General features: G+C 38.3%; 1 protein-coding gene across 1 annotated transcript; it reads right to left on the reverse strand.

Moving 5' to 3' along the window:
- Positions 1 to 1,835: 1,835 nt before the first annotated feature.
- On the reverse strand, positions 1,836 to 26,173 carry RALA (RAS like proto-oncogene A). The gene is made up of 4 exons (XM_007941243.2): positions 26,060 to 26,173; positions 23,062 to 23,270; positions 15,839 to 16,013; positions 1,836 to 1,958 (listed from the first exon to the last, which is right to left on the reverse strand). Exons 1-4 carry the CDS (start codon positions 26,171 to 26,173, stop codon positions 1,836 to 1,838), a joined length of 621 nt encoding a protein of 206 aa, XP_007939434.1.
- Between the last annotated feature and the right edge of the window lie 1,009 nt (positions 26,174 to 27,182).

The following is a 27,182-nucleotide window of genomic DNA, read 5'->3' on the forward strand; positions in this document are numbered from 1 at the left end:
TGATGCATCTTTGTCAGTTGGCTTCATAGCACCTCAGTACCCAGGAGAGGAAAGGTCTCAAAGCAAAGTCACAATGTTAGTGGTTAGGACCCCTGGTTAAATAAGACTGCAATGAGTACACATTGAGATCGATGGGCCCCCACTGGGCCAGTGTTACATGGGTAACTTTAATTCTGCACATGGCATAGCCTATGAAAAATATGAAAAGATGTACATCTCAAACTTCTGAAGGACAAATATTTAACATGACAAGCTAGATGTAATATCTAAAGAGTTCCTAAAATGCCTATTTCTGTTAATTTTACGTTCACACCTGTTACCTGGAATGCCTGAACACATACATCTTTGACCTTTTGAAATCAGGACTGAACAAAAAGAAAGATAAACTTTGTTCAGTCAACTGTCCTAGCCCTATTCCAAAAAGGAAAGAAAATTTGACAGTGGCATATTTCCCATTGAAATTACGTTGCCAAATAATGTGCTAGAATTCTTCCACTGGGAGAAAACACCACACGATGGTGACATAGCACGCAGGCCTAATGTTTGGTCTGTGTATGCCAAACATGTTTTCTGCATTATATACAGGTTTGATTGCTTGACGTTAACTTTAGGAAAATGTAGTTACAGTGTTCTTCATTAGGAACATAAATAACTACAAACAACCCTAACAACTCCAGTATTGTCAAACTGTTACCTCATGAGTACAAACTTAGAAATTAATGGTGGCAAGCATGGATACTTTCCCAAAGTGTCCTAGAGCTAAATGCATTAGAGCACTATGGATGTTTTTCCTGTGCCCTGCTCCAAGGAAATGAAAAACGTAACAATTCCATGCTCACCACCTGCAAAAGGGGATTTCCAGGGACCAGCAGCTTAAAGAAAAAATGGTTCACTAAAGCATAATGAATGATGAATTCTTAGACAGTCTAAAATCATCTTACAAGTTTCTGCTGGCCCTTCATTTTAAACCACCTTATAGTTTATTCAAAGCAATCAAGGAGCTCTGAAACCTGATTTTCAAGAACCAGAGTATGGCACACATTTTAAATTTGGACAGACTCCTAGTAGACAGTTATTTCTCAACAATCTTCTATACAAAAGCTGTACTCCCTAGTAGGCATATACATTCTCTCACCAGGACACATGGGATAACAGGCCCATGGAGCCAGGGAGGACACACCCAGAATAGTATAACCGGGTATTTTTCGGTTTTTAAATTAAGGCATATTCAAAAATTTTCATATACAAGTTCACACCACTTTTCTTACTTAATCACCAGGTAAATGATGCAGGTTCACAGATGAATTACTCTCATTGAACAATATGCAACAACCATGCCAATCACTTTTTCGTTTATATTTTGCATAACAATGGTTAAAAGAAAAAGTGGTACAGTTTAACTATCATGTTCACAATTGTCATTTTTCAAGGCAGTAGAAGACCAAGACATTTTAAAATGATATAAAATTTAAGATTTATAATAATAAGCCAGAGGAAGTAGCCTTTCCTCCCATTCCCCACCCCCCATTTTACCTCTTTATTTAACAGTTCAAGAAAGACTGCCCTCAAAATACAAGCTCACACACTACATTCAGGACCGTGATAAATGTAGGCAATTATGAAACAGGTTGAACTTTGCTTCTTGGTGAAGCCACATTAATTTCTTTTTTTTAAGTGAATTTGACTTTCAGTGCAGTTCCAATTCATGCTTTTAGTGATACATAACAATTTCCAAAATGTTAAAGTAATTTCAGTCAATTGAGCCTTCAATGGCAATGCTTATAAATTATATATTTATTAGTATGGTCAAGTTAAGAAAGGAGTTTGGGCTCTGATTATAAAATGCAGCATCTTTCTCTGATTCTCTTGGCTAAACTTTTCCTTTTCTTTTTTCCATTCTTTTCTTTGCTATCTTCCATCTTTCTGGCTCGGATTTCCCTCATTAAGTCAAAAAATACCTAGAAAAAAGAGAATAGTGTAAATAAAGCAAATAGAGACAGTATGTGCTTAGGAACTGCTCAAATCACAATAGTAAAGCTTGGTGTAATATAAAATTTATTTAAGAGCTCTTGTTTGGGGAGTACCAGGAGAGGAAAGCATAAAACTAAAATTTGCTTCTCTGAGACTTTTGAGAAAATGGGGAAATTTTCTGAGTGACACTTTTTGGTAAACATGTTCACATAATACAATCTGACTTTTCCACCCCTATTTTTAAGAAAAAAACAAAAAAGCACTCCAAAGTAATGGCAGCTCCAAAGATAAAACTTAATGGATTGCATTTGAGTAATTTAGTTAGCAAATGTATTTCATTAATTCATATTTAACAGTCATTAATTTAACATAATTTGTATTTAATAACCATTCATTATATTTAATAACTTATTTTTCCCCAGCTCCATTTTAAGCAATGTTTCTGAGGGAAATGGGGGCTTTATATCTTTTCGATACCAGGCACTAGAAAATAGCTCTCTTTGTTGCACTGTATTTGCAGATTTATATTTTTCTGATGTCTGGAAATTGGCAGGTGAGAAATACTAGCACAATTTAAAAATTAGTAGTACAATAATCCAAAAATTAAATTTCAATAACAAATGTCTGCATACACACAGCAAAGAGCTGGAAGGATAAGTACTCATACTATACACAAAGTTATGAGCGTGTGTATGATAATGGATGAATAAGATGTAAGACCCACAGTTTTGCATTCTAAATATTAAAAAAAAAATTATTATTCAGGGAAGAGGTGGCTATGGGGAGGAAGTGGGAGGAGAGTTGTTGCACTGTGGGAGAGTGCAGTCAATGTCATTAGACAAAAGCATATGTGAACTGCTGTATGGAAGATGAAATTGCTCTGTAAACTTCTGTTGTTGTTGTTGTTATGTGCCGTCGAGTCGGCCCCGACTCATAGCGACCCCACCTTGGGTTTCTGAGGCAGTATCACTATGGAAGTAGGAATGCCCAACCTTCCTTCCAAGGAGTGGCTGGTGGGTTTGAACCACCAGCCTTCTGGTTAGCAGTCAAGTGCCTTAGGCACTATGCTACCAGAGCTCCTCTGTAAACTTTTACCTGTATCAAAATAAAATTCAAAAAATTCTTATTCCTACTTTAAAACAAACAAACAAACCCAACTAATAATAAAAAAAGAACAAGGTCATGAACACAGTTAAGTAAAGAAATGCATACAGTAGACCCTTGCACAACATGAGTTTGAACTGCATGGGTCCACTTATATGTGGATGTTTTTCAAGATTTGGATCTGGGAGAAACTCAAGAGCTAACAGACACCACATCAGAGGAATTAACAGAAACAACTTGCTGGAGATGAGTGCTTCCAAACCAGTGCCAAATGATGAGGAAGAAGATGGAGTAGAAGCAGTGCCAGAAACAAATTGACATTAGCCAATCTGGGAGATGGGTTCCAATTACTCAAAATTGATTTTGACTTCTTTTAAGACATGAACACTTCCATGATAGTTGCAATGAAACAAAAACAAATGGTGAAAGGATTGGTACCACAAAGAAACATTTTGAGAAATGAAAAAGTAAAAATGTCAGACAAAAATTACAATATATTTCTGCAAAGTTACACTGAGTGTGCCTTCCTCTCATGCCCCCCCCCACTTCCCCTCTGCCACCTAGGATAGAACGACCAACTCCTTCTTTTCTCCTCCTCAGCCTACTCAACATGAAGATGATGAAGATGAAGATCCTTAGGATGATCCACTTCCACTTAATGAATGGTAAAGAATCATCATGTCATACAATTAATAAACTTATCTGTTGTGTTGTGTGTGTCTCTGTGAAAATCTAGTAACTGTATGGCAAGAACTGTGTTAACCAACTGTTAATGCTATCAGTGAGTCTTCTGGTCATGAGTAGGCTATTAGCAGTTAAATTCTGGGGAAGTCAAAAGTTATACATAGGTTTTCTACTGCGTGGGGATGCACACCCCTAATCTCTTGTGTTGTCCATGGGTCAACTACATATGTAATGACTAATGTGTCTTTTTTTTTTTTTTTTTGACATGCCTACAGCTTATGCAAACTAACTGAAGAAAGCAAGATACAGAACAGTATAGATGGAGGGCTACCTATATGTATAGAATAGGAATACGTATGTATTTGCTTGCATGTGCAAAAAGAAACACTAAAAAGGATAAACCAAAAACTAATAATCAAATTTATTTTCAGGAGGAAGGGAACAGAGTAGAGAGAACAAGGAGGAGTCCCTCAATCTACCTTGTTACATAGTTTCTACTTTGAAAACATAATGTTTTACATATTCAATTTTTTTTTTTTTAAAGTAATCTCTAACAACTGAAAATCAAAATGAATGAGCCTAAGTGTATGTCAAATTGGTGAAATAATCACAATAGAAAAGAATTATTTCAAGGAACTTTAAAATGCAGCTTGGGGAGTATTCATCTTAGAATAAATGCTAAGGACAAAAATAAAAACAAAAGCAAACTAAAAACAAACAGAAAACAAAAATTCTTAAACTTCATATTTTATAGTTATTAGTAGTAATATTGGTATTGCTTTTTTGGAAATATATGAATGGAAAGATAATGCAAAAAACTGATTATGTTAATGTGGCTTAGGAACCAAGACTTTTATAGTAAGAGAAAAGATGTAACTATAAAACCAAAGAGGTAAAAAATCCAGTAATGTTAAATTTGAATTGGAAATAAAAGTATAATCTCATGACTTTTTTTTTCTCTTTAAATACATATTTCCTAGCCCTAGTCACTAAAAAGGCCATGAAATAATGGAAACCTAAGAGCAATGAGCAAGTCAGTGCCCAGACTGTGGTCTCTAAGTAACATTCCTACCAAAGGGAACCAGGAACTCTGGTAGCATAGTGCCCAAGGCACTTGACTGCTAACCAGAAGGCCGGTGGATCAAACCCACCAGCCACTCCTTGGAAGGAAGGTTGAGCAACCTACTTCCGTAGTGATACCACCTTCAGAAACCCAAGGAGGGACGGACCACTATGAGCTGGGGCCGATTTGATGGCACATACCACCACCATCACCAAAGGGAACCAGAGTTTCTTAGATGAATGACTGATTCCTGTTCTGCAGAAAGAAATAAAATATTTAAGTCAGGAAGCAAAGTAGCTATCAAAAACTAAAAGAGTTGACTCATATGAAGAGAAGAGGCCCAGTGGGGCCCACCAAGGGGCCCCAATGGTTAAAGGAGGAAAAAAAATCAAGCATCTGGGGAAAACAAAACAAAACAAAAATGCAATAGACTGAAACACAGTGATTATATAAAACCCAAGAGTTCCTGCTTCTACTTGTTGCAGTTCTTCCTTCCTTAAGGACTGGGGATTTCTGAATGCCTCTGCTTCAAATCCACTTTTGGAAGTCTCCATGCTAACTAAATGACATTATTATAGTATTCCTATTACACTTTTTGATGCAGATACATCATTATGCATTGTATATTATAAGAAGGTTTAGTTTCTAATTTTACATGAGTATCTGCAATAAACTTTGTATGAATTTATATTAGAAACTGACAAGGTCATTTTGACTAGCAAAAGCAGTGGGAGACTTTTAGAGTGTTCATCAGCTAATTTCTTGAAGAAAAGGTACAGGAAGCTCTGTTTCAACTGCCAAGTGGAATCAAATAGGTAACTTGGGATAGGAATGAAGAACTGATTTTGATGAATTTAGACAAATGATAAAACAACAGCTTCTTCTGACTTCTTTTAATACAGACATTTTAGGACAACTGAGTATGTATTAAACTTGTTCTTCTAGTTTCAGACTAGAGATCATAGGAATCCCTTTTCTTCCCACATAAATAATAATACATCAAACTAGACAAAAGAAATAAGGTCAGAATGTGTAGCTCAGAATGTAGTTGAAAAATTATATAAAATAAAAAATTATTAGAACCAATCAACATCTCTTGGACTGTTAGCCTAAATCTAAATCTATCTTCACCAGTTAACTTCATGTTGAGTACTCAGTAGTCCCTAGTTCAAACGGATTTTCAAATGGATTAAGGATCTACTATAGAAGCCAACACAAAAAATAAAGTAAAACATTATATGATCTTTTTTTTTTTTTTTTTAAGTTTAGGATGGGAAAAAGTTTTTCTAAGCAAGCCACAAAACTCAGCGGTCACAACGGAGAACACTGACAAATTTGCCCACACAATCTTCACTATTTTTCCACGGCAAAGGACAAAATAAATTTAAAAGATGTAGTACAGATAGGGAAACAATATTCACAACAGATAGACATGGATAAAGCATTAATGTTCTTAATATAAAATGAGCATGTGAATCAAAAAGAAAACTCATTATAAAATGGATAAAAGAAGGTTTAATTTCACCGAATTCACAGAAGACCTAACAGGGACTGATGAATCAATAAGATGCTCAGTCTCATTAGCAGTCAGGGATACAAATTAAAACAATGACTTTTCAATCGATCTGATTAGTGATTTCTAAAGGTTGGTTTTAATTGGCACTGACAAGGCCATGATGGGAGAATTTCCTCACACATTGGTGGTAGGAGTGTAAGGACAGCCTTCTGGAGGGTGACTTGTCATTACTAAAACTTAACATGCACTCTTTCTCTGTATTGTTGCATGGTGCACAGACAGAAAGTTAACTGCAGTACTGTTTGTAATAGATACTTTGGGTGAAGGATGACTTTTTACTGTTTATTATTCTGCGTTATGGATTTTTCTTTCTACAATAAGCATATATTCATGTATTACTTGTACAATTAAAAAAGCAAAAAAAAAGTATTTTTTAAAAAATATAGTGTATATATACTAAATTCCTTTACCCGTTATAAAATTCGTTCCCTTGACATAATAAACCATACTCTCCCTTTGGAAGTCTACTTTTCAACGTCCTGCCATTCCCCCAAGATGTTCCACAAAATTAAGAGCAACCTTAGTGTTACAACTTAAAGAATGAGTATTTTGCTGGAAGATTCCTAAAGAGGTCATTGGGATAAACTTGGCACCCAGTGAGTAAACAAGCTGGTTTGCCCAAATGGTCCTCTGGCCTCTGGATGATCCCTCTGTAAAAAGTATGCATGAGGCCATGTTCTCGCTCAATAGTTCTGGTGGTCATGAAGCTTTTTCACAGGGTAGATTTAAAACCTACCTCTTCAAAATATCTACCCATTGGTCCCATTTGGAGCCCACATTAGGATAAGGTATAAGATCTTATGGGGAAAAGTGATCTATAGATATAATGCAATCCCAAATCAGATTTGCAAAAAGGGCATGGAGGCGGCATCCTCCTCTGACCTCCTCCGACCTCCTCCAACCTTATCAGCGGGAAGCAGAGTCACCATCAGCAGCCCAAGGCTTATTCCTATGAGGCCAAACATGCCACCACTTTCCAAGCCTTTTTACCAATTCTGACACCACGCAGCTTTCCCATGCCACTCACCACTTCTCTGCTAGGTTTGGTAATTCATTGCAATGGCCACACAGAACTCACAGACAATACTCACAATTATGGGATTTATTAGGGAAGTATAACAACAGTCTACAAGTCAAGTTCAGGAGCATTTTCAGAATACAATTCTTCGATCAGGACAGTCTCCCCTCTGCTATGCCCTTAGGCACACCACCTCTCTGGCCCTCGGCCTCTTAGCCTGGCCTCTGCCCTGCTCGGGCAAGTGATAGAAAGCTCTTTTAGCTCTGCCAATAGGTGCACCTAGGCGCACCCCAATCTGATGCAAGCCTCCTGCTCAAAGGCACTCAGCTTTCTTGCTCAATGGGCCAGCAAGCCCCCTGCTCTGTCTTGTGCCTCTTGGTTTCACTGCTGCCATCTGCCAAGGAGGTCCAGCACAGGGATCTTGGGTCCAAGGATGTGCTTCATTCCACCTCCAGCTCTTCTCTCATGATGGCAGTGAGAGCCCCCTTCTGCCTCCAGGAGGGCTCATTTTAAGCCTAGCAGAATGACAAAACTAACCAATCCCCACATTAGGGTTCTAAACTCCTTACTCCGGTGGTACATTATTTATATTACTAACAAGCTATGCAATCCCTTTGGTGGGCCACAAACACCTTATATTTGCAGAGTTCTACCCAGTAATCTGTAGGGAGTCACAAAGACTATGGCTAGAAGAGCCATATCAAGCAACTGAATGCACTACAAGATTCCATCATTTTTCTTTAAAGAGGCAGAAAAACTAATAGCCAACTTTATATGGAAAGGACAGAGATCCTGGATAAGTAAGGCACTATTAAAGAACAACAATGTAGGAATCCTTATACTTCCTGATCTCAAATCCTACTATACAGTAGTTAGAACTGCCTTACACTGGTATGACAGACATAAACCAGTAGAATAGAATTGAGAACTCAGAAGGAAATCCATCCACCTATGGACAGCTGATCTGCGACAAAGGACTGAAACCCATTAAATGCAGAAGAGACAGTCTCTTTAATAAACAGTGCTGGCAAAACTGGACGTCTATTTGCAGTAAAATGAAACAGGACCCATATCTCACATCATTTACAAAAATGAGCGCAAGTTGGATCAGAGACCTGAACGTAAAACCTAAAACCATAAAGACCATCGAAGAAAAAATAAGGATAAACTCAGGAATTCTGATGAGGGCATAAATACAACTTTGAATATAACTAAAAATGCACAAACACCAGAAAACAAAATAGATCACTATGACCTCCCCCAAATTAGACACTTATGTGCATCAAAAGATTTCACCAAAGGAGTAAAAGGAGAACCCACACATTGGCAAAAACCCTTTAACAATGACCCATTGGACAAGGGGCTCATTTCTTAAAATTTAGAGAAAACTTCAATAATTTAACAAGAAAAAGACAAATAATCCAATTAAAAAACAGGCAAAGGACATGAACAGATACTTTACCAAAGAAGATACTCAGGAGGCCAACAAAACATGAAGAAATGCTTGCGTTCATTAGCCATTAGAGAGATGCAAATCAAAACAACGAGGTATCATCTCAACCCCGCAATACTAGCAAAGTTGAACTAGTCAGATAGCAATGCTGGTGACAGTGTAGAGAGACTGGAACTCTCAAACACTGCTGGTGAGACTGTAAAATGGTACAACCACTGTGAAAGCAGTATGCCACTTCCTTAAAAAGATGGAAACATTAAATTCCATATGATCCAATGGTTCCACTACTAAGTATATATCCTAGAAAAGTAAGAGCCATGACAGAAACAGATATATGCACACCCATGCGGCACTATTCACAATCACAAAAAAAATGGAAACTAAATGCCCATCAATGGAGGAACAGATCCACATAGTGTGTTACATACACATAACGGAATACTATACAACGTAAAGAACAATGATGAATCTGTGAAACGTACCATAACGTGGATGAACTTAGAGGCCATTATGCTGGGTGAAATTAGTCAATCACAAAAGGACAAGTATTGTATGAGACCACTATCAAGAAAAGGGTTTCATGAGAAAAGAGTCTTTGATAGGTTAGCAGGGGTGGATAGGGAAGGGAGGGTAAACCACTAACTAGAGGGTAAATACATAGTGACTTGGGTAAAGGGGAAGTTTGAAAAAAAAAAAAGTGAATCCTGTTTATATGAAAAGCTCAGAGCAATACAAACGATGGTTAAAAACAATAACAATTACTGAAAAAAAAATTATGGATACATTTTTGAAACTTGACTCTCAAAGCCAGTATCTGAATTTTGCTTTCCATTTTCTCAGTTTTTTATCAGAGAATGTGAAATGTATTCTTCAAGAAAAAATTACCCTATGAAATAAACTTTCATTGAGGAATAAAAAGATCTAACGAGGAGCTTTTATCTGTTTTCTGTGACAAAGCACAATACCTTGCAATTTAATGGAAGCAGACAATATTAACAAGTACCACCTTGGAAAATTTGTGATCAGGCCTCTAGTAGTGGGTGACATACAAAACCAGAGATACACAGCCTATTCTAACCATATTTCCATAAAATAGTGAGGAAAGAATGTGAGCCCCTGAGTTGGCCAGACCTGAACCAGCAGGTGCCACCACCAGCCCTGGGTCCTTGAGCCAGTTACTTCATCTATCCATACCTCAGTTTCCTCCTGTAAAAAGTGAACATGAAAAGAGAACCTATACTTCACATCAAAGTATTAAATGTTTAGTACTTGCCACAGTGACCTAGCTCTTATAAGCATTAGTAAGTATGAGCTATTCTCATTATCAGATTGACTATTTCCTCAGCAAAAAATTAACTATAGCCCAATTCTACAAAGAAACTAGTTGCTGCATGTTACTTTTATTTAGCCACTGAAGTACTCTTATTTCTCTGACAGCCGCTCTCCAGGATGTAGTAGGACATGAAATCATAGTTTTCCATATGAACTCGTATTTCAGTTTACAAGCAGCCTCATTTAAAGTGATTCTGTTCAGAAAAGGTGACCCTGACTGCAGATTGTGTTTTTCAGAAATGGCCCTGGCATATTACTGATTCTGCACACTTTTTCACAATCTTGTCAATCCTCAACAACAAGGAGAGTCTATTTGCCCTCCTCTGAACCTCGGTGCAACTTAGTGATGGTCTTGGCCCATAGAATGAGGCAGAAATACAGCTTTGTACTTCCAAGGCTAGGTCATAAAAAGTGATATGGTTTCTGCCTGGTTCTTAAGTCTCTTGGGATGCTTGCCCTTGGAATTCTCTACCATATTTTGAGGAATCTCAAACCAGTGGGCACAGAAAGACCAAAAGGAGAGTCCCACATGGAGAAGAACTGAGGTATCCTTGAACAGCCAGTATCAGCTGTCAGACATATGATCAAGGCTTTAGGATCAAAGTTTAGACACATCCAGTCCCCAGACTTCACTCTTCACTCTGAGGTACTACACACTGTATAACTGAGACAAGCCATCCCCCACCCCTATCAAAATGCTTAGCCTACAGAAATCCTAAGCATGGTAAGTGGCTGTTTCACTATTTAAGTTTAGGGATATATCCTGTTATATGGCCATAGTAATTAAGTCAGCCCTACACATTTTTCTCTTTTGAAAAAGTAATATACATAGTAAAACATTCAAATACAGAAGTACAGAAGAGTATTAACAGCAAAGAGAGCATGAACTGTGGCTTAGTTCTCTGGTGGCTACCACAGGGACCAGATTGTTACACATCCTTCTGCTGTGTGTGTGCTTATTTAAAACAGAGATGGCAGATTATAGACACTGTTCTGCACCTTGCTTTTTTTACTTACATTATGTTGAAGATGTTCCACATCAGTACCTTTAGTCCTACACTCATTTCTTTTTAATGGTTGCATATAGTATTTATAAATACACTGTAATTTAAATCAGTCTGTTACTAGATATTTGGATTATTTCCAGTTTTTTGCTTCTATGACTATTACTGGATATATATTTAATATGTATGACTTATGGTTTTATCTATACAAGATATTTTTAGAACTTGAATTACTGGGTCATAATTTTGATAGCGGGAGCTCTGGTGGCATAGTGCCTAAGGCATCTGACTGCTAACCAGAAGGCTGGCAGTTCAAAACCACTAGCCACACCTTGAAAGGAGGATTGGGCAATTTACTTCCATAGAGATAGTGCCTCAGAAACTCAAGGAGGGGTCACTATGAGTAGGAGACAACTCGACTGCACATAACAACAACAACAATTTTGATAGGTCACTGCCAAAGTGTCCTTCCACCAACATATGAGCTGCTGTTTTTCTACATTCTTACCAACAGTCTATGGTCAACCTTTTAAGTTTTTTCCAATCTGACAGGTGAAAAATGTGTCACATTTTTAATGACATTTCTCTTTTTATAAGTGAGACTGTGCCCCTTCCCTCTCAATATATGTTGTAAATTCTTGCTTCTATGTCTGTGTTTTACTCCCATTTGGGAATGTGTTATCTTTGTTAGGTTAGTACAGGATTAGTACAGGGTATATTTTGAGTCTACCTCTTGTGAGATATAAAAGAGAGTAAATGAGTAAGTGAGGAAGCAGATAGAGGGGAAGGTAGATGCCAAGCCACATAGAGATCTCCAAGGAACCAGAGAAGCTAAAAAGACAAGGACCTTCTTCTGGAGCTGACAGAGAGAAAAATTTTTCTTAGAGCCAGCACCCTGAATTCGGACTTTGAGCCTCCTAAACTTTAATAAATTTGTTTGTTAAAGCCATCTACTTATGGTATTTCTATTACAGCAGCACTAGTTAACTAAGAGAAGCCTTTTAAGTTTAAAAGCCATTAGCATTTCGTCATTGCAGCATGCCTGTTTATGTGAGTGGTGCAGTGAGTTATTTAATATGGCCCTTCTAGCCATGGTCTATGACTCCCACCAGATGATTGGGTAGGACTATGCAAATGTGAGGTGCTGTGGCTCACCAGAGGGATTGGACAGCCTGTTAATGTAACTAAGGTACATGGTGCCCTTGTGTGGATGGGGCTGTGCAAATAAGGTGTACAGAACACTACTGTGGGGATTGGTCAGTTTTGCCATCTTGCTAGGCTAAAAATGAGCCATCCCAAAGGTGGAAAAAGGGTGGTGAGGGGATCTCAATACCATCAAAAAAGAGCCAGGAGCAGAACATGTTCTTTGGATCTGAGATTCCTGTACTGAACCTCCCTGACCCAGGAGACAGACAGAGCTGTAACACTTTGCTGAGATGGCAAGAAACTGTTGCAGCAGATCCCAGCACAATACAGAGCAGTGGGCTTCCTGGCTGACAGAGGATGAAAGCAGTGCCTTCAGGTAGGAAGGCTGCTGGGGGAGTGGGGTGGCTCTAGGCACCTATCCAACAACGACAAAAAAGCTTGTGGAATAGGGTAGGACTCAGGAACCTGTGCTTATCAAGCTTTTGCCATCCAGTCAATTCCAACTCATAGTGACCCCTAATGGGTTTCCAAGGCTGTAAATCTTTACGAAAGTAGATTGCCTCATCTTCTTCCCACGGAGCAGCTGGTGGATTTGAACCACTAACCTTCTGATTAACGGCTAAATGCCTTACCCACTATGCCACCAGAGTTCCTTAAGAGCTTTGTAACACTTGCCCAAGCAAGGCAGAGCACAACGGGTCACAGGGCCAAGAGGCCAAGGCCAGAAAGAAGCATGCCTGCAGGACAGCTAAGAAGAAGGTGTACTGATCGAAGAACAGTATCCTGAGTTGCTTCTGATCCTAAATTGTAACCTATTACTTCTCTAATGAGCCTCATAATCCTGAGGATTGTCTGTGAGTTCTGTGTGGCCACTGCAATGAATTATGGCTAGAATGAACCCAGCAGGGAAGTAGTGAGTGCCTGGGAGGGACAGCTGGTGTTAGAATTGGGAAAAGGTTGACAGGTAGCAGCATGCCTGACCTCTGCCTCATAGGAATCAGCCTTGGGCTGTTGGCGCTGATAGTGTTTCTCTACCTTGTGAAGTTAGAGGAGGTCAGACAACACCCCTGCTTCATCCTTTCTGCAATGTGTTTTCACCATTTTTCCACAGGGCTATTGGTCTTTCTGTTATTGTGCTGTAAGAGCTCTGATAACACATACCATCTTACTTCCCTAGTCAGGTGACTACCCTGGGCCTTGGACAATTCATGTTTGCCTTACTTCCCTACTTCAAATATACTTTAATAGTCTATTACCAGCTCAAACAAATAAAAGTTTTTATATATGCTATACATAGTGCCTAGGCACTTGACTGCTAACCAGAAGGCTGGCAGTTCAAACCCACCAGCCACTCCTCGGAAGGAAACTTGGGAAATCCTACTTCTGTAGTGATACCGCCTCGGAAACCCAAGGACGGGTCGCTATGAGTTGGGGCCGACTCGACGGCACACAACAACAACAACAACGATAACACTCAATGTTTCCTTCCCACAACACCAAACATTGTGAACCCTAAAACATAATTTTCTTGGTACTTTAAAAATATTTGCCCTAACTAAAAAAAACAAAAGAACAAAAAACAACTAGCATGAGTAGAAATCTCACAGCATTGATCTTTGTATCTTTGATCTATAGCTATCTGATCACGTGACTAAAAAAACCTAAAGACCTATAGCAAATGAACAGCAAGTATTTTTTTTTATTTTTAAACCTAAGGATTTCTTCATCTGGGTTGAGTCTACAGGCACAAACTGATCAGTCCACTAACACCTGGAGTAGTGTTACTCAAAGCATGGTCTGCCTAGCCACAGTCCACATCATCTGGGGGCTTGATGGAAATGCAAATTCCCAGGCCCCAGTCCAAACTAAATGAATCAAAATCTCTAGGGGAAAGGGTAGGACCCAGGAACCTGTGCTAATCAAGCTTTTAGGCAATTCTTTTAGCACATTAACATTTGAGAGGTACAGCTGTAGACTCTAGATATTTGGGAACTGAAGAGAAGCCCCAATAGGAGGGCTTTAGCCCTTTCCTGTTTTGAATTTGCTGTTGATATCATGTATGTGTCCATCAATGGGAGACATGCTAAATCAAGGAGCATTTCGGAAATCTTGCTGTGAAATATGGATGTTGATACATTATGTGGGATATATATGTCTCTCTGGACTCTGGGGGAAGGGGTAGGATTTTCTGGGACACATATATCCCTCTAGGCTCTCCACACCTTCTAGACCCCTTGACAGATGCATACAATTTGGGCAGCCCAAAAATGTAGTATTCATGTGAACACAGAATCATGAGAGAAAGAATCTTCCAAATAAGTACAGGAACCCAGAAATATACTTACAAGGCTTAACTCCCAATAAAAAAGCCAAGAGAGACAAAAGTTTTGCAATATCACACCTCCAGGATGCATCATCTCATACAATACCCTGTAAAAACAGTTAACATGTGGCACACACCCATTTCTTCCATTTCAAACAGTAATACAGGTCCCCTCCTGATGTCTGCCTGCACTGTCAGTCAGAAAGCTACCCAATAAACCCCAGAGGAAAATGTAGATGGATGCTACGTGTCCTGTGGGTCATGCAAGGATAAGACCCAAGGCTTCAAAAAGGTTCATCCAATTTGATGTCCTGTTGAGAATTTACATTTTCACTGTAGGTACATGTATTCACAATCTACATTTTAACAAGATCCCCTGGGGATCCCTAAGAATCACCTGGGGTGGAAATAAAAATTCTCAGCAGGGGGTAGAACCAGAATGAACTGGTTTGAAGCACTGTTAAGAACCTGAGCTGGCTCTGCCCAAAGGGCAGGCTTCCTCAATACTGAAGATGATTTCCAACAGAATGAAATGCATTTGGAGGATTTCACAAACTTAGTAACTAGGGTGTTCCATACCAGGTCTGCCCCATGAAGGCCCACTCTGAACCAAGACAAACTAAGGGGAGAGGGTGGAGAAAACACCACAGAAATGCAAGGCAGTGTTTCCCCTTCTACTCAGGGAGAAATAAAGGTTGAGGGTGGGGAGCACAGTACTAGTAACAGAGATTTTAGAACCCTCTTCTTATCTTGGCTTCCTTCATCCTGGGAGGCATCTTCACTTTCGAGAACTTGATAAGGGCAGGCAGGAATGAGGTCAGAGGCCAGGAAGCTCAGTGCTGGCATCTTGGGATTTATGTAATTCCTTTTAAATTATCCAGCCCATCCAAGTAAGAAAAAAAGGCAGAGTTTCAGGTTAGGAATCCTGCCAACACTAAAAAAGACATTTAGCTGTAGTGTCTCATGCTTGAATGTCTCTTGGAAACCTATGGACAAGTAAGTGATTCCTAACATGTTGTACTTGAGCATTCAGGACTAATAAAAATCAACATATACTAAAAAGAAAACTGTCTCCTTGAAAGTTTCATAGACTATCCAAGCAAAATGGGGCCAAGTTAAAGCAAATCATCCTATTTCTAACATGACGCAGTAATCACATTTTACCTTGTCAACATTAGCCCGTGTTTTAGCAGATGTTTCCACATAGTTGACATTCCACTGATCAGCTCTGTTTTTTGCCTCTTCTACAGAAACCTGCCTCTTATCTTCTAAATCTGATTTGTTACCAACCAGCAGAAACGGAACATTCTCATCTTCTTTTACTCTTAAAATCTGCTCTCTGGATAAGAGAAAATCAGAAGAAAATATTAACATTACTAGTACAAAACAACAAAGAATCATCTGCAATCAGCATTTATTTACAATTTATATGTTTCCATATAAAGACAATAAAGGTAGTTAATCATCAGTACTTCTTCCTTATCAATCAATCATTTGAGTTACACAATCACTTCACTGATCAAGTAAAATACACCAGAGAAGAACATGTAAGCCTAGTAGTAGAGGTGCCAATGAGAGTCACATGCAATTTCCCTTTAAACGCTTCATTTGAAAATTAAACTTTGTATTTTGAAAGTTTTAGGTTTACAGAAAAGTTGCAAAGATAGTATATTGAGAGTTCTCGTGTTCCCTACACCTAGTTTCCCCTATTGCTAATATATTAGCATGGTCCATATAGCACAAGTAATGAACCAATAACCATTATTATTAACTAAAATCCTTATTTTATTCAGATTTCTTTAGTTTTTATCTACTATTATTTTCTATTACAAGATCCCATCCAGGATACTATATTACATTTAGTCATCCTATTTCCTTTGGTTCTGCTTGGCTGTGAGATTCTCTGACTTTCCTCATTTTAGATGACCTTGACATCTTTGAGATATGCTGGTCAGGTCATTTGTACAATGTGCCTCAGCTGGGATACATCTGATGTTTTCGTCATGATTAAACAGAGGTATGGGTTTTGGGGAGGAAGGAGCACAGAGGTAGAACACCATTCTCATCACAGCACATCAAACTAAATATTTAAACCACCACGTATGCCAGAAATACCTGAAATCCACCTCTTGAGTGTAGACTTTACATTTAGAGATAAGTTATATGCTTAGAAATGTCACCTGCCTAGTCATGTAACTGAGTCAGGTACTTCGTTGCCTCAGTTTTCTCATGTATCACAAACGATATGTTTCTTATAGAGTTGGTATGAGAATTAAATGTAAAATGCTTAGAATTGTGCCTTGCACTTAGTAAATATCCAGTAAATATCAGCTGTTCTTACGACTATCAATAATCCACTAGAGGAAGATGTTTTCTTGTAAAATCAACTAACTAAAAACATCTGTAAGACTCAGGCTTACCCTCTTGCTCTTTTATAGACACCTCTCCTTTGAAGTTATGAAAAGATATTGAAACTACAGGTATGTGAGTATTTTGGACTAAAAGAAAATGAGATAATTAAAGGAAGTATTACAATGATAAGGAACCCTGGTGGCACAATGGTTAAGCACTCAGCTGCCAACCAAAAGGTCAGTGGTTCAAACCCACCAGCAGCTCTCTGGGAGAAAAGACTTGGCGATCAGCTTTCATAAAGATTATAGCTTCGTTTGGTGGTCTGACAGAGACTGATGGAACCACTGAGACTATGGTCCCCAGCTGCCCTTCAGATCTGGAATTGAACCCACACCTGTGGCTTCCAACCAAACAAAAGACAGGTATATGAGCTGAACATTTACACTAGGCAGACACACTCTGTGATTGATGGAGCTGTGTGTCAACTTGGCTGGACCATAATTCTGTGTTGTTAAGCAATTGTGATGTGGGTTATTCCCATGATGGGATCGGATGTGTATGTTTTGAGTAGCCAATCCGTTGAAAGGGAGTTTCCCTAGGGATGCAGTCTGCTTCCAATATATTTAGGGACATCCTGGGAAAAGAGAAACCCTTCTGTGGATCAGGATCCTGTCGTGCTACATGCAACTGTCCGTGAGCGAACAATCCACCATTTGGCCTGGAGATCTTGGATTCCTCATTCGTTGGAGTCAACAGTTGGTATACTGCCTGCCAACCTTGAGCTTGTCAGCTCCTGCAGTTCTGTTAGTCAGGAAAAGCCTCCAACTTGATGTTTGATCCAAGAACTTTGGACTTGCCAGCTTCTATAAGCGTGTGAGCCATTTTCCTAAGATAAAATTCTCTCTCTACATATACAAGCTTTACTGGTTTTGCTTCTCTAGACAACCCAGCCTAACACAAACTCCTTGGAGAGAACAATCATGGGAGTATAGAAGGGCTGTGTATACACAGGGAGACAGCTCAGGGGGCAGGAGTGCATGGAGAGAAGGACACAGGGAAGAGGTAACTATGAGGAGGAAGTGGGAGGGGAGCTGCTGTATATGGAAAACTGTAGTCAATGTCATAAGACAAAGTGTATGTGAGCTGCTGTATGGAAAGTGAATTTGCTCTGTAAAGTTTCACCCAAGTCACAATTTAAGAGAGAGAAAAAGAAAAAAAAGGTTACAGCTTCGGAAAATTCCGAAAACCTATGGAGCAGTTCTACTGTCATATAGGGTGACTCAGTCAATTTGACTTGATGGCAGATTACACAACAACATTAGAATGACAGATTAGCAACATGCACTTGATTTTGCAGAGGATTTTATACTAATGATTGAAGGACTGAGTAAAAATCTTCATCATGACTTATTGTAAGAGACAGTTTATTTTGTGCTTCTTAGGCAATGTTTTAAATACTTTACTCACATTATCTCATTTAATCTGCATCCCAAACCTACTATTATTCTCATCTAAGAAACAAGGAAACTAAGGCACAGAGAAATTATATAACTTACTCAGAAGTTAAGTAGAAAAATTAGGATTTGAACCTGAGCAATCTAACTCCATGTATGCACTCAGCTTCAACAACGGATGCCTTTGGACCTCCCAATTAACAGGATAGCTAGAGAACAATTTCTTGTTCAAGGAAGGTTTAAATTCCCAGTAGTTCATCATGAGACCCTTCCTCTGACATGGAGTGGAAATTAAGATGTCCACTGGGAATTACAGTGTAGCTTTCCATGTCATATAAAGTTTCCTTTGCATAGCAAAGTTACAGATGGGCAGAGGGGAAACTTGTATATTATATATAGTCACTAGCTGTAACATATAACACATGTATTATATATAACTGCATTACACATTTAACTATATAAAAATCATATACATATATATATATATAATATATAACTATATATATTATATACATAATAACTTTTTTTTTATTACATAGAGTGATCTCACGGAGGAATGTGAGGAAAACAAAAGGTGATAGGAAAGTGTGGGTCACACAAAGACCTTTTACCTTTCATAAAAAATGTTTTAAATTAGTTGTTTCAGTGGAGGATTAAAACTGGTATTGACAAGATAAAAAGTAGTATTATACTACAACATCACAGAACAGTTTAATTACATACCCTATATAAAAATGCTTCTTGTTGTTGTGATTTTGTGCCGTCGAGTCAGACCCGACTCATAGCGACCCCTCCTTGGGTTTCCGAGGCAGTATCACTACAGAAGTAGATTGCCCCATCTTCCTTCCGAGGAGTGGCTGGTGGGTTTGAACCGCCAGCCTTCTGGTTAGCAGTCAAGTGCCTTAGGCACTATGCTACCAGAGCTCCCTATAAAAATGCTTAATATATTAAAAAATAACAATAGGGAAAAAAGCTAAACAGGCAACAAACCATATTCCACTTTTAAAACTTGAAATGTGGTGGCCATGCGGTTTTATAAAAGAATCATCATTAACTGATGAGATCCAATAGAGCACAGTCATTAAAAGCAAGAACATGGGGCCAGACCTCCTGGATATTAATTTACTCTGTCACTCCCCCGTGCAGGGCCTGAGACTAGTGAGTTAACCTCTCTCTGCTTCCGTTCCTTCATCTATAAACTTTAATACTTTTAAAAAAGCTATCAAATCTAAGAACTCAGTCACTATAAACATTATTTTAAGTACCACTAGGAAAAACAGCTGTCAATTATAACTGTAAGATGCTACACTGTAAATAAAGCCCTGCTTTGAAGAGATGTGTCTGGTAAATGCCATGTAAGTATTCACTCACTCTCACTTACTGCCGTTGAGTCAGATCCAACTCATAGTGACTCCTCCTTGGGTTTCCGAGTCAGATTCAACTCATAGTGACTACTCCTTGGGTTTCCAAGGAGGTATCACTACAGAAGTAGACTGCCCAATCGTCCTTCTGAGGAGTGGCTGGTGGGTTTGAAATGCTGGCCTTCTGGTTAGCAGTCAAGTGCCTTAGGCACTATGCCACCACAGCTCCCACATAACTATTAGGTGGTATTATTATTATTATTACTACTACTTCATTTACCTGATTGCTGATGGTGTAGCAAAAATTCTAACAGACTCAGTAACTGCAGGAAATTCTCTGAATCTGAAAGCAAATACTATTCTTGGTTCTTTTAACATTAGAGAGATCAAACATTCTGATATCTCACATTAACATGAACAGAATATGCACCACATATAAGTCATCTCCACCCCTCACTGATTTGTACGTGCCGTAAACGTTCTTTAGGAAAATAAAAATACTAACTGAGCATGGTGTCTGGGTGATATATGTTAAGCTGGACAGCACTACACAGTGCTGTAATGTTTCCCACATTCACAATTTCTTGTAGAAAGCATGTCTACAGTCACCAATGTTGCTATTATATGTGTGATATATCTGTGAAGAGGATTTTGGCTAATCCTAACCTTTTCCCAGGGTTGGTAATAACTATTCTGCTGTGACTTTATTAACCAATTTCCTTCACCATCAACAGCCTAAAACTAAGAGGTTTGCTGATGTTAAAATGGTGATTGACTAACCACTTGGTCTCAAGCTAGTGTGTTACACCAGGAATATGAGCTTCACTCAGGTGTTTGGGACTCTAACATTTCTGGTCATATATGTATATATTCATTAATTTGTTTGTTTACAAATATTTACTAAGCTACACTGAGTCAGGTGCTGTAGGAGAATAATATAAATTACAGTGTGATCAAAGCTACCACAAAAAAGGCTGTGGAACACCTGGAACTTCTGGGCTCAGAGTTGAGAAGAACTCTATTCTTTACAGTTAATAAGTTGGTTTCACTGGCTACTTTCCTGGATGCCAAAGAAAGGTAATACTATGCCCATAATCTTCTTATCTACTCTGCTTAATATGATGCTGTCTTTAAATGTAATTCTAAAGGGCATTACAGAATTTGAGGATAGGAGAGTACCTTTTTTTTTTTTTTTCATTTTTGACATAAGGAAAGTGAGAACCAAAAGGGTAAGGGAGTTTTCAAATAAAATCAAAGGTTTACTAAGAACGTGTCAAATGTTCTACGTTAGCAACTGTGACAATACAGGTACTAACGATACCTGGGATGAATAAGAAGTGGGTCTTGCTCTCAATTGTTTTCACCTTATCAAGAAAACACACACATACATCAAGATCAGTAAAGGAGTATGGTAAGTATGATACTGGAGCTGTATCAAGTAAATCGCATACACAGATGAGGAAGCCTTACTGGTGGGAATGCTCAGAAAGATGCAAAACAGGGGCTGACATCTATGCTATAATTTGCAGGTTAGCCCATGGGGAAGGTCTTGCTGTAACCTTCAGATCTTCTCAAAAATACCTGTCTATTGATGGTGAGTAACTAGGGTCATTTTTTATTTATCAGAAGGGCAACACATTGGAGGTACAATGGAACTTTTTCAAAATAAAATGAATCATCTGTTTATATTCTGTGATAGCAATAGCCCATGATTTTCTCTCTTGGCATAAAAATACTCATTCCTTTGAGATGCCACTTTGGCTTTGGTGACTATGGTGATAAAATTTATTCTAGTACCTAGCACAGGACCTCCTACATAATAAATACCCAAATATTTGCTGAATAAATGAATAAATATTGACATTTATATAACTTTCAACATGTCTTCCAGGATTATATATTACCATGGTTTGTAAATGCCTTTTTTTACACTGTACCATATATGAAATTCTTTCCTTACAGAAACCAACAAACTTAATTTTACAAATGAATCTATATTTTGTAAGTTGCTCAATGACATGTTTTTGTGAAGTGTTCAGAACCCTTTAAGTTCCTGAGACCTTCAAGTATACATAAAAAAGGAATGCTTTGTACAAGTCCAGGTTCTGATTTTTGTTCAAATACCTAACATGCCTTCTTCACTCATCTGTGGAAACCATTATCATTCAGGCCCATCCATTTCATGAAGCCTTCCCAGCCCCTCTACCCTCCTGGATGCCCTACTGATCACTGCCCATATCTCCTACTTTGTCACTAACTTGCTCTTGGTTTCATGCCTTATATATTCAAGTAGGCTGTTTGCATCTTGAAAACAGAGGCTAAATTACATGCTTCTTTTGTGTCTCCCACAATCCAAAGCAAATGCTTAACAAAGAAATGAAAATATATAATTAAAGTATATGTAGTATTTGTGAGACTACTCAACAACTCTACTTATGTCAAATTTCACTTACAGAAAGAAGACTTCCTCACCTCTTCATTAAAGCCTCCCCTATAATCCAAATGGATGCCAGAATTTGATTAAAAAACACAACCAAGTGTGCCAACCTATGGTAATATTATTTCTACTGAAAACATTCAGCTCATGCTGTTAGGGCATCTGTATGGTGAGGAAGATTACAATGTGCCTACTGAGCATCACACAGGTACTGAAAAACCAGTGACCAACAGGAAGATTTAAAATCCGGGTCAGAGCTCCATGATGTGATTTAAGTATTAACTACTATGGCAGTAACTCAAAACTCACTGCCTTCGAGTCAATTCCAACTCATATCGACCACCACTGGGTTTCCGAGGGGGTAAATCTTCATAGAAGTAGACTGACACATCTTCCTTCTGTGGAGCAGCTGATGGGTTTGAACCTCCAGCCTCCTGGTTAGCAGTAAAATGTCTTAGGCCCTGCGCCACCAGAGCTCCTTATTATGGCAGTAGTACTATTTTATTCCAAAGAAAAATACTTCAGCAATATGAAGAGATTTTGGGTACTTGAAGCTATCACAAATTCAAATTCTAATACAACTGACATGGGGATAGCTGTAAGACCATGTAAGACATATTGAATTATCTGACTGTAAGCACACAATGCGTAGGGTCCTAAGTTAATATCAAAGAGGAAATAAACAAAAGTATGCACAGAGCTGAAAGACTAATAGCAAAAATCATCTACCTGTCCACTTGTTTTGGGGAAGAAACTTGTCATGCACTACGTCAGATCACATACCTGAAGTCAGCTGTTGCTGCAAAGGATTCCATTTCTGTAATAGAGAAGACACAGAGGAAACCCTCTCCACTTCGGAAGTAGTTGTCTCTAATTGCAGCATAGTCCTCCTGCCCAGCAGTATCTAAGATATCAATCTGGACTTCCTCCCCATCCAGTACTACCTTCTTCCGATAGCTGTCTGCTTTGGTAGGCTCATAGTCCTCCACAAACTGGAAAAGATGAAAAACACATCAATATTTAAAAATTATTTCTGCTTTTAAAACCTTTTTGTTTTGAAATAATTAGAATTCACATGAAGTTGCCAAAATAATACAGAGAGGTCCTGTGTCCCTTCATCTAGTTTCTATCAGTGGTAAAACTACATTAATTTTCATTTTAGATAATCTGGCAGTTTCCTCAGCTGCAAAAAGAGGGGGATGAAAGATTACAATCTGTTCATAGCCTAAAAACCATGCCGTTTTATTCTTCCTTAAAACATTAAACGTGCACAAACCATTATACATCTATTTTATCAAATTTACTGCTTTCTATCTGACTCTAAATATAATTTCTTGTGCCAGAATTATAGAAGACCTGGAAACCCCCCCCCCCCCAAAAAAAAACCAAATTCACTGCCGTTGAGTCACACCCGTCTCACAGCAACCTCTCCTTGGGTTTCTGAGGCAGTATCACTACAGGAGGAGATTACCCAACCTTCCTTCCAAGGAATGGCTGGTGGGTTTGAACTGTCAGCCATCTGGTTAGTAGTCAAATGCCTTAGCCACTATGCTACGAAGTCAATATTTAGGTTAGCATTGAAAGTACCATTAAATCTTTTCTCTCTTGAAAATGTACCAAGTCACTGAAAAGTAGTTTATACTGCTCTGCCCAAGGTCAAATCTTGAACTTTGAGATTCCCTCCAATTATTCAATCACTTTAAATCAAAACAATTACACAGCTTTACACTACTCCTCCTACCTTCCAGCCCAATAAATCTTTAGTGTAGGATCAACTACCACTTCGTACTCATTTCTGTCACCTTGACATACCTTTTTGATTGGTATCTCGTTAGCATGCATGCATATATACATGTACACACACACATGCAAACGTTTGCAGATTTTTATTAGTTACTGTAAATATCTTCATAATCTGATATTTTCTTATTTGTTTAAGGTCTTTATCCCCTTACTAGAATTTAAGCCCTGAGGGCAAGAACCTTGACTATGTTCACTGCTGTATCTCCAAAACCTTTTACAAGGTAGGCACTCGAAAAATAATTATCACAAACATAACATAATGTATTTGTAATTGTAAAACCTCTGGTAGTGTAGTGCCTAAGGGACTTGACCGCTAACCAGAAGGCTGGCGGTTCAAACCTAACCAGCCACTCCTCGGGAGGAAGGTTGGGCAATCTACTTCCGTAGTGAGATTACCTCGGAAACCCAAGGAGGTGTTGCAATGAGTCAGGTCTGACTTGATGGCACATAACAACAATACATCATTCTACTACATTTACATGCTAATACTGTGCTCAGCCATTCAGTCAATGTCAGGTACCTGAATATTCTTTAGGTTTTTTTTTTTTTGTATTATTAAGGAAAAAGGAGCTCTGGTGGTATAGTGGTAAAGCACTGGCTGCTAACCAAAGGGTAGATAGTTCAAACCCACCAGTCACTATGCAGGAGAAAGATGAAACAGTCTCCTCCCATAAAGATTTATAGCCTTGGAAACTCCATGGGGCAGTTCTACTGTGTCCTATAGGGTTACTATGAGTCAGAACCAACTCAATGGCAATGTTTTTTATTGCCAAGGAGAAAGGGACTGATTTAAAGATTAGCTTGAGAGAAGACAGCTATTAAATAAATAGTATGGAAAACAGAAATAAACAGATAAACGTTATTTCATTTAAAGTACCATCTTAATCCTTTCTCTCTCCTCAAGCTTTATTATAATCAACAACAAAGGTTTTATTTTTTTTGTATAAAAGAAATGTTCATGAGTAGGCAAGAGCAAGAGACATAAAGTGATCTGTAAGATTTTTATGTCACGGGACCAGCCTTGTACCTAGTCTCATCAGAGATCACTCTTGGGCAAGTTGGGTAAGCCCTCTGAGGCTGTTTTCTCATCTGTAAAATGGGGATAATACCACTTAACATTCAGGATTATTAAGAAACATTAAGAAAGAAAGAATATAATGGTAAAACTTTGCTTGTACTGGGAGGATATGTACTTAATTAAAGTGGATTACCAACTTGTAAATCACTAAGACCTGGTAACAGTTCTCCAGGGAAAGAAAATATTGATGTTATGTAGGCAGATTAATTCTGGGACAATAAACCTTGATGCAAACACATGCAGGGAAATTTGTAATTGTAAATTTTAGGGACCTATTTTACTCCTCGGAAGGAAGGTTGGGCAATCCTACTTCCATAGTGATACTGCCTCGGAAACCCAAGGAGAGGTCGCTATGAGTCGGGGGCGACTTGAAGGCAAATAACAACAACAACAACATTTTACTTATTTAGTGGTGACTGTAGTGCCAAGCCAAATATACAACAAGTAACAGATCTATTCACTGAAGTTAGTAAAGAACACTTTATATATGTTAACCTCAAGTCTCAGGTACTATATCTACCAGTTCTATTAATTCAAGGTGAGAATCTCCACTAAAACACTGAAAATAAACCAAAGTTAGATTGCTCAAAATACAGATATTATTTTCAGACTTTTAAATCCAAATTAGGTACTGTTTTCAATATTTATTTAGTTTTTAAGCATGAGGTTTTCAAAGACCTTGAGTTCTTGACTTGTAAAATGAAGTACAGGTGTTGGCGCTGGATTTTAAAATGAATAAAAAATGATTAGTAGCTTTTAGTTGGGTCCCACTCGATGGCACATAACAACAAGTAGCTTTCAAGGATTTAAGGAATCCATTCAAAACAACACCAAACCTAAGCTAGAGAAACAGACTCTGAAAACCCAAACATGGACACTCATTATAAAATTAGCACTTACCTCATCATACATGAACTGCAGAGTGAGAGCAGACTTCCCCACACCACCACTGCCTACCATGATGACTTTGTGTAAGGCCAAAGAATTCTGACCCTTGGGCTTATTTGCAGCCATCTTTTGTTGCAGTTTTCACCAAAGGATGAAGAAGAATCTATGAAGAATGAAAGAGTAATTGGTCCTCAGTGCATTCTTCTCCAGAATTCTAGTGTAGGAAAGAGAAATGATGTTCTTATGGTTCAAGAAATTGGTTTTCACTCTGCAGTACACTTGATTCAAGGAAAGAACCACTTATCAGAGAACTCTGAGCTATGTCTAAAAGTGAAAATTTCCCAATAATCACATGCTGACAGTAATTAAATGCACTGAAATATAATCACATAGATTACAAAAACAGAGTAATGGAGCGCTATACCCCCCCCCAAACTTTTTATTGTGTCTTGTTAAAAGTTTACAAAGTGTATTAGTTTTCCATTAAAAAAATTTACACTTTGTTATAGTTTATACAATTGTATTTTTTTGGTCAATGGATGTAATCCCCACAATGTAACAGTGCTTTTCCCACTTCTTCTCTGTGTTCTCCATATCCTTTTGTCTTTTCCTGCCTTCTGAGCTTTGTTTTGGGGCTTTGTTTTCATATTAACCTATACTGGCAATAATTAAAGAGATATTCCTTCTAATTTAAGTAGGAAAAAACTGACCCCACTGCCGAAAAATAAGTCAATGTCTTGTTACAGCGTGCCTTTAACAAATTTACTGACATTTTATAAAAGGGGAACTCCTATTCAAACAGGTTGGCAGTAGAATAATAAATATGATACAATACTTTACATCCCAACTTCCCAAGTCATATTTCCTGAACATCTGTGTATCTAGGGGTGAATGGCCAATTTCTAATTTAAAGACCAGGATCTAAGTGTGCTCTTGCTATTTTTCTCAGAACACATAACATGTACTTGTTTAATTCATTTATGTGCTCAGTGTGGAGGCCAGGTTCCCACAGAAGCTACAGTGGTGATATGCACAAATGGCACCTAGTATCTTTGGCCATGGTACCAGGCCTTTGAAATAAAGGCAGTAAGGTCACAACGAACACTGACTTTGTATGGAGGCCGAGGCAGAGAGA

This window comes from Orycteropus afer, unplaced genomic scaffold (genome assembly GCF_000298275.1).
Source record: "Orycteropus afer afer isolate SDZICR_OR568_19922 unplaced genomic scaffold, OryAfe1.0 scaffold00077, whole genome shotgun sequence".
Lineage (NCBI taxonomy): Eukaryota > Metazoa > Chordata > Mammalia > Tubulidentata > Orycteropodidae > Orycteropus > Orycteropus afer.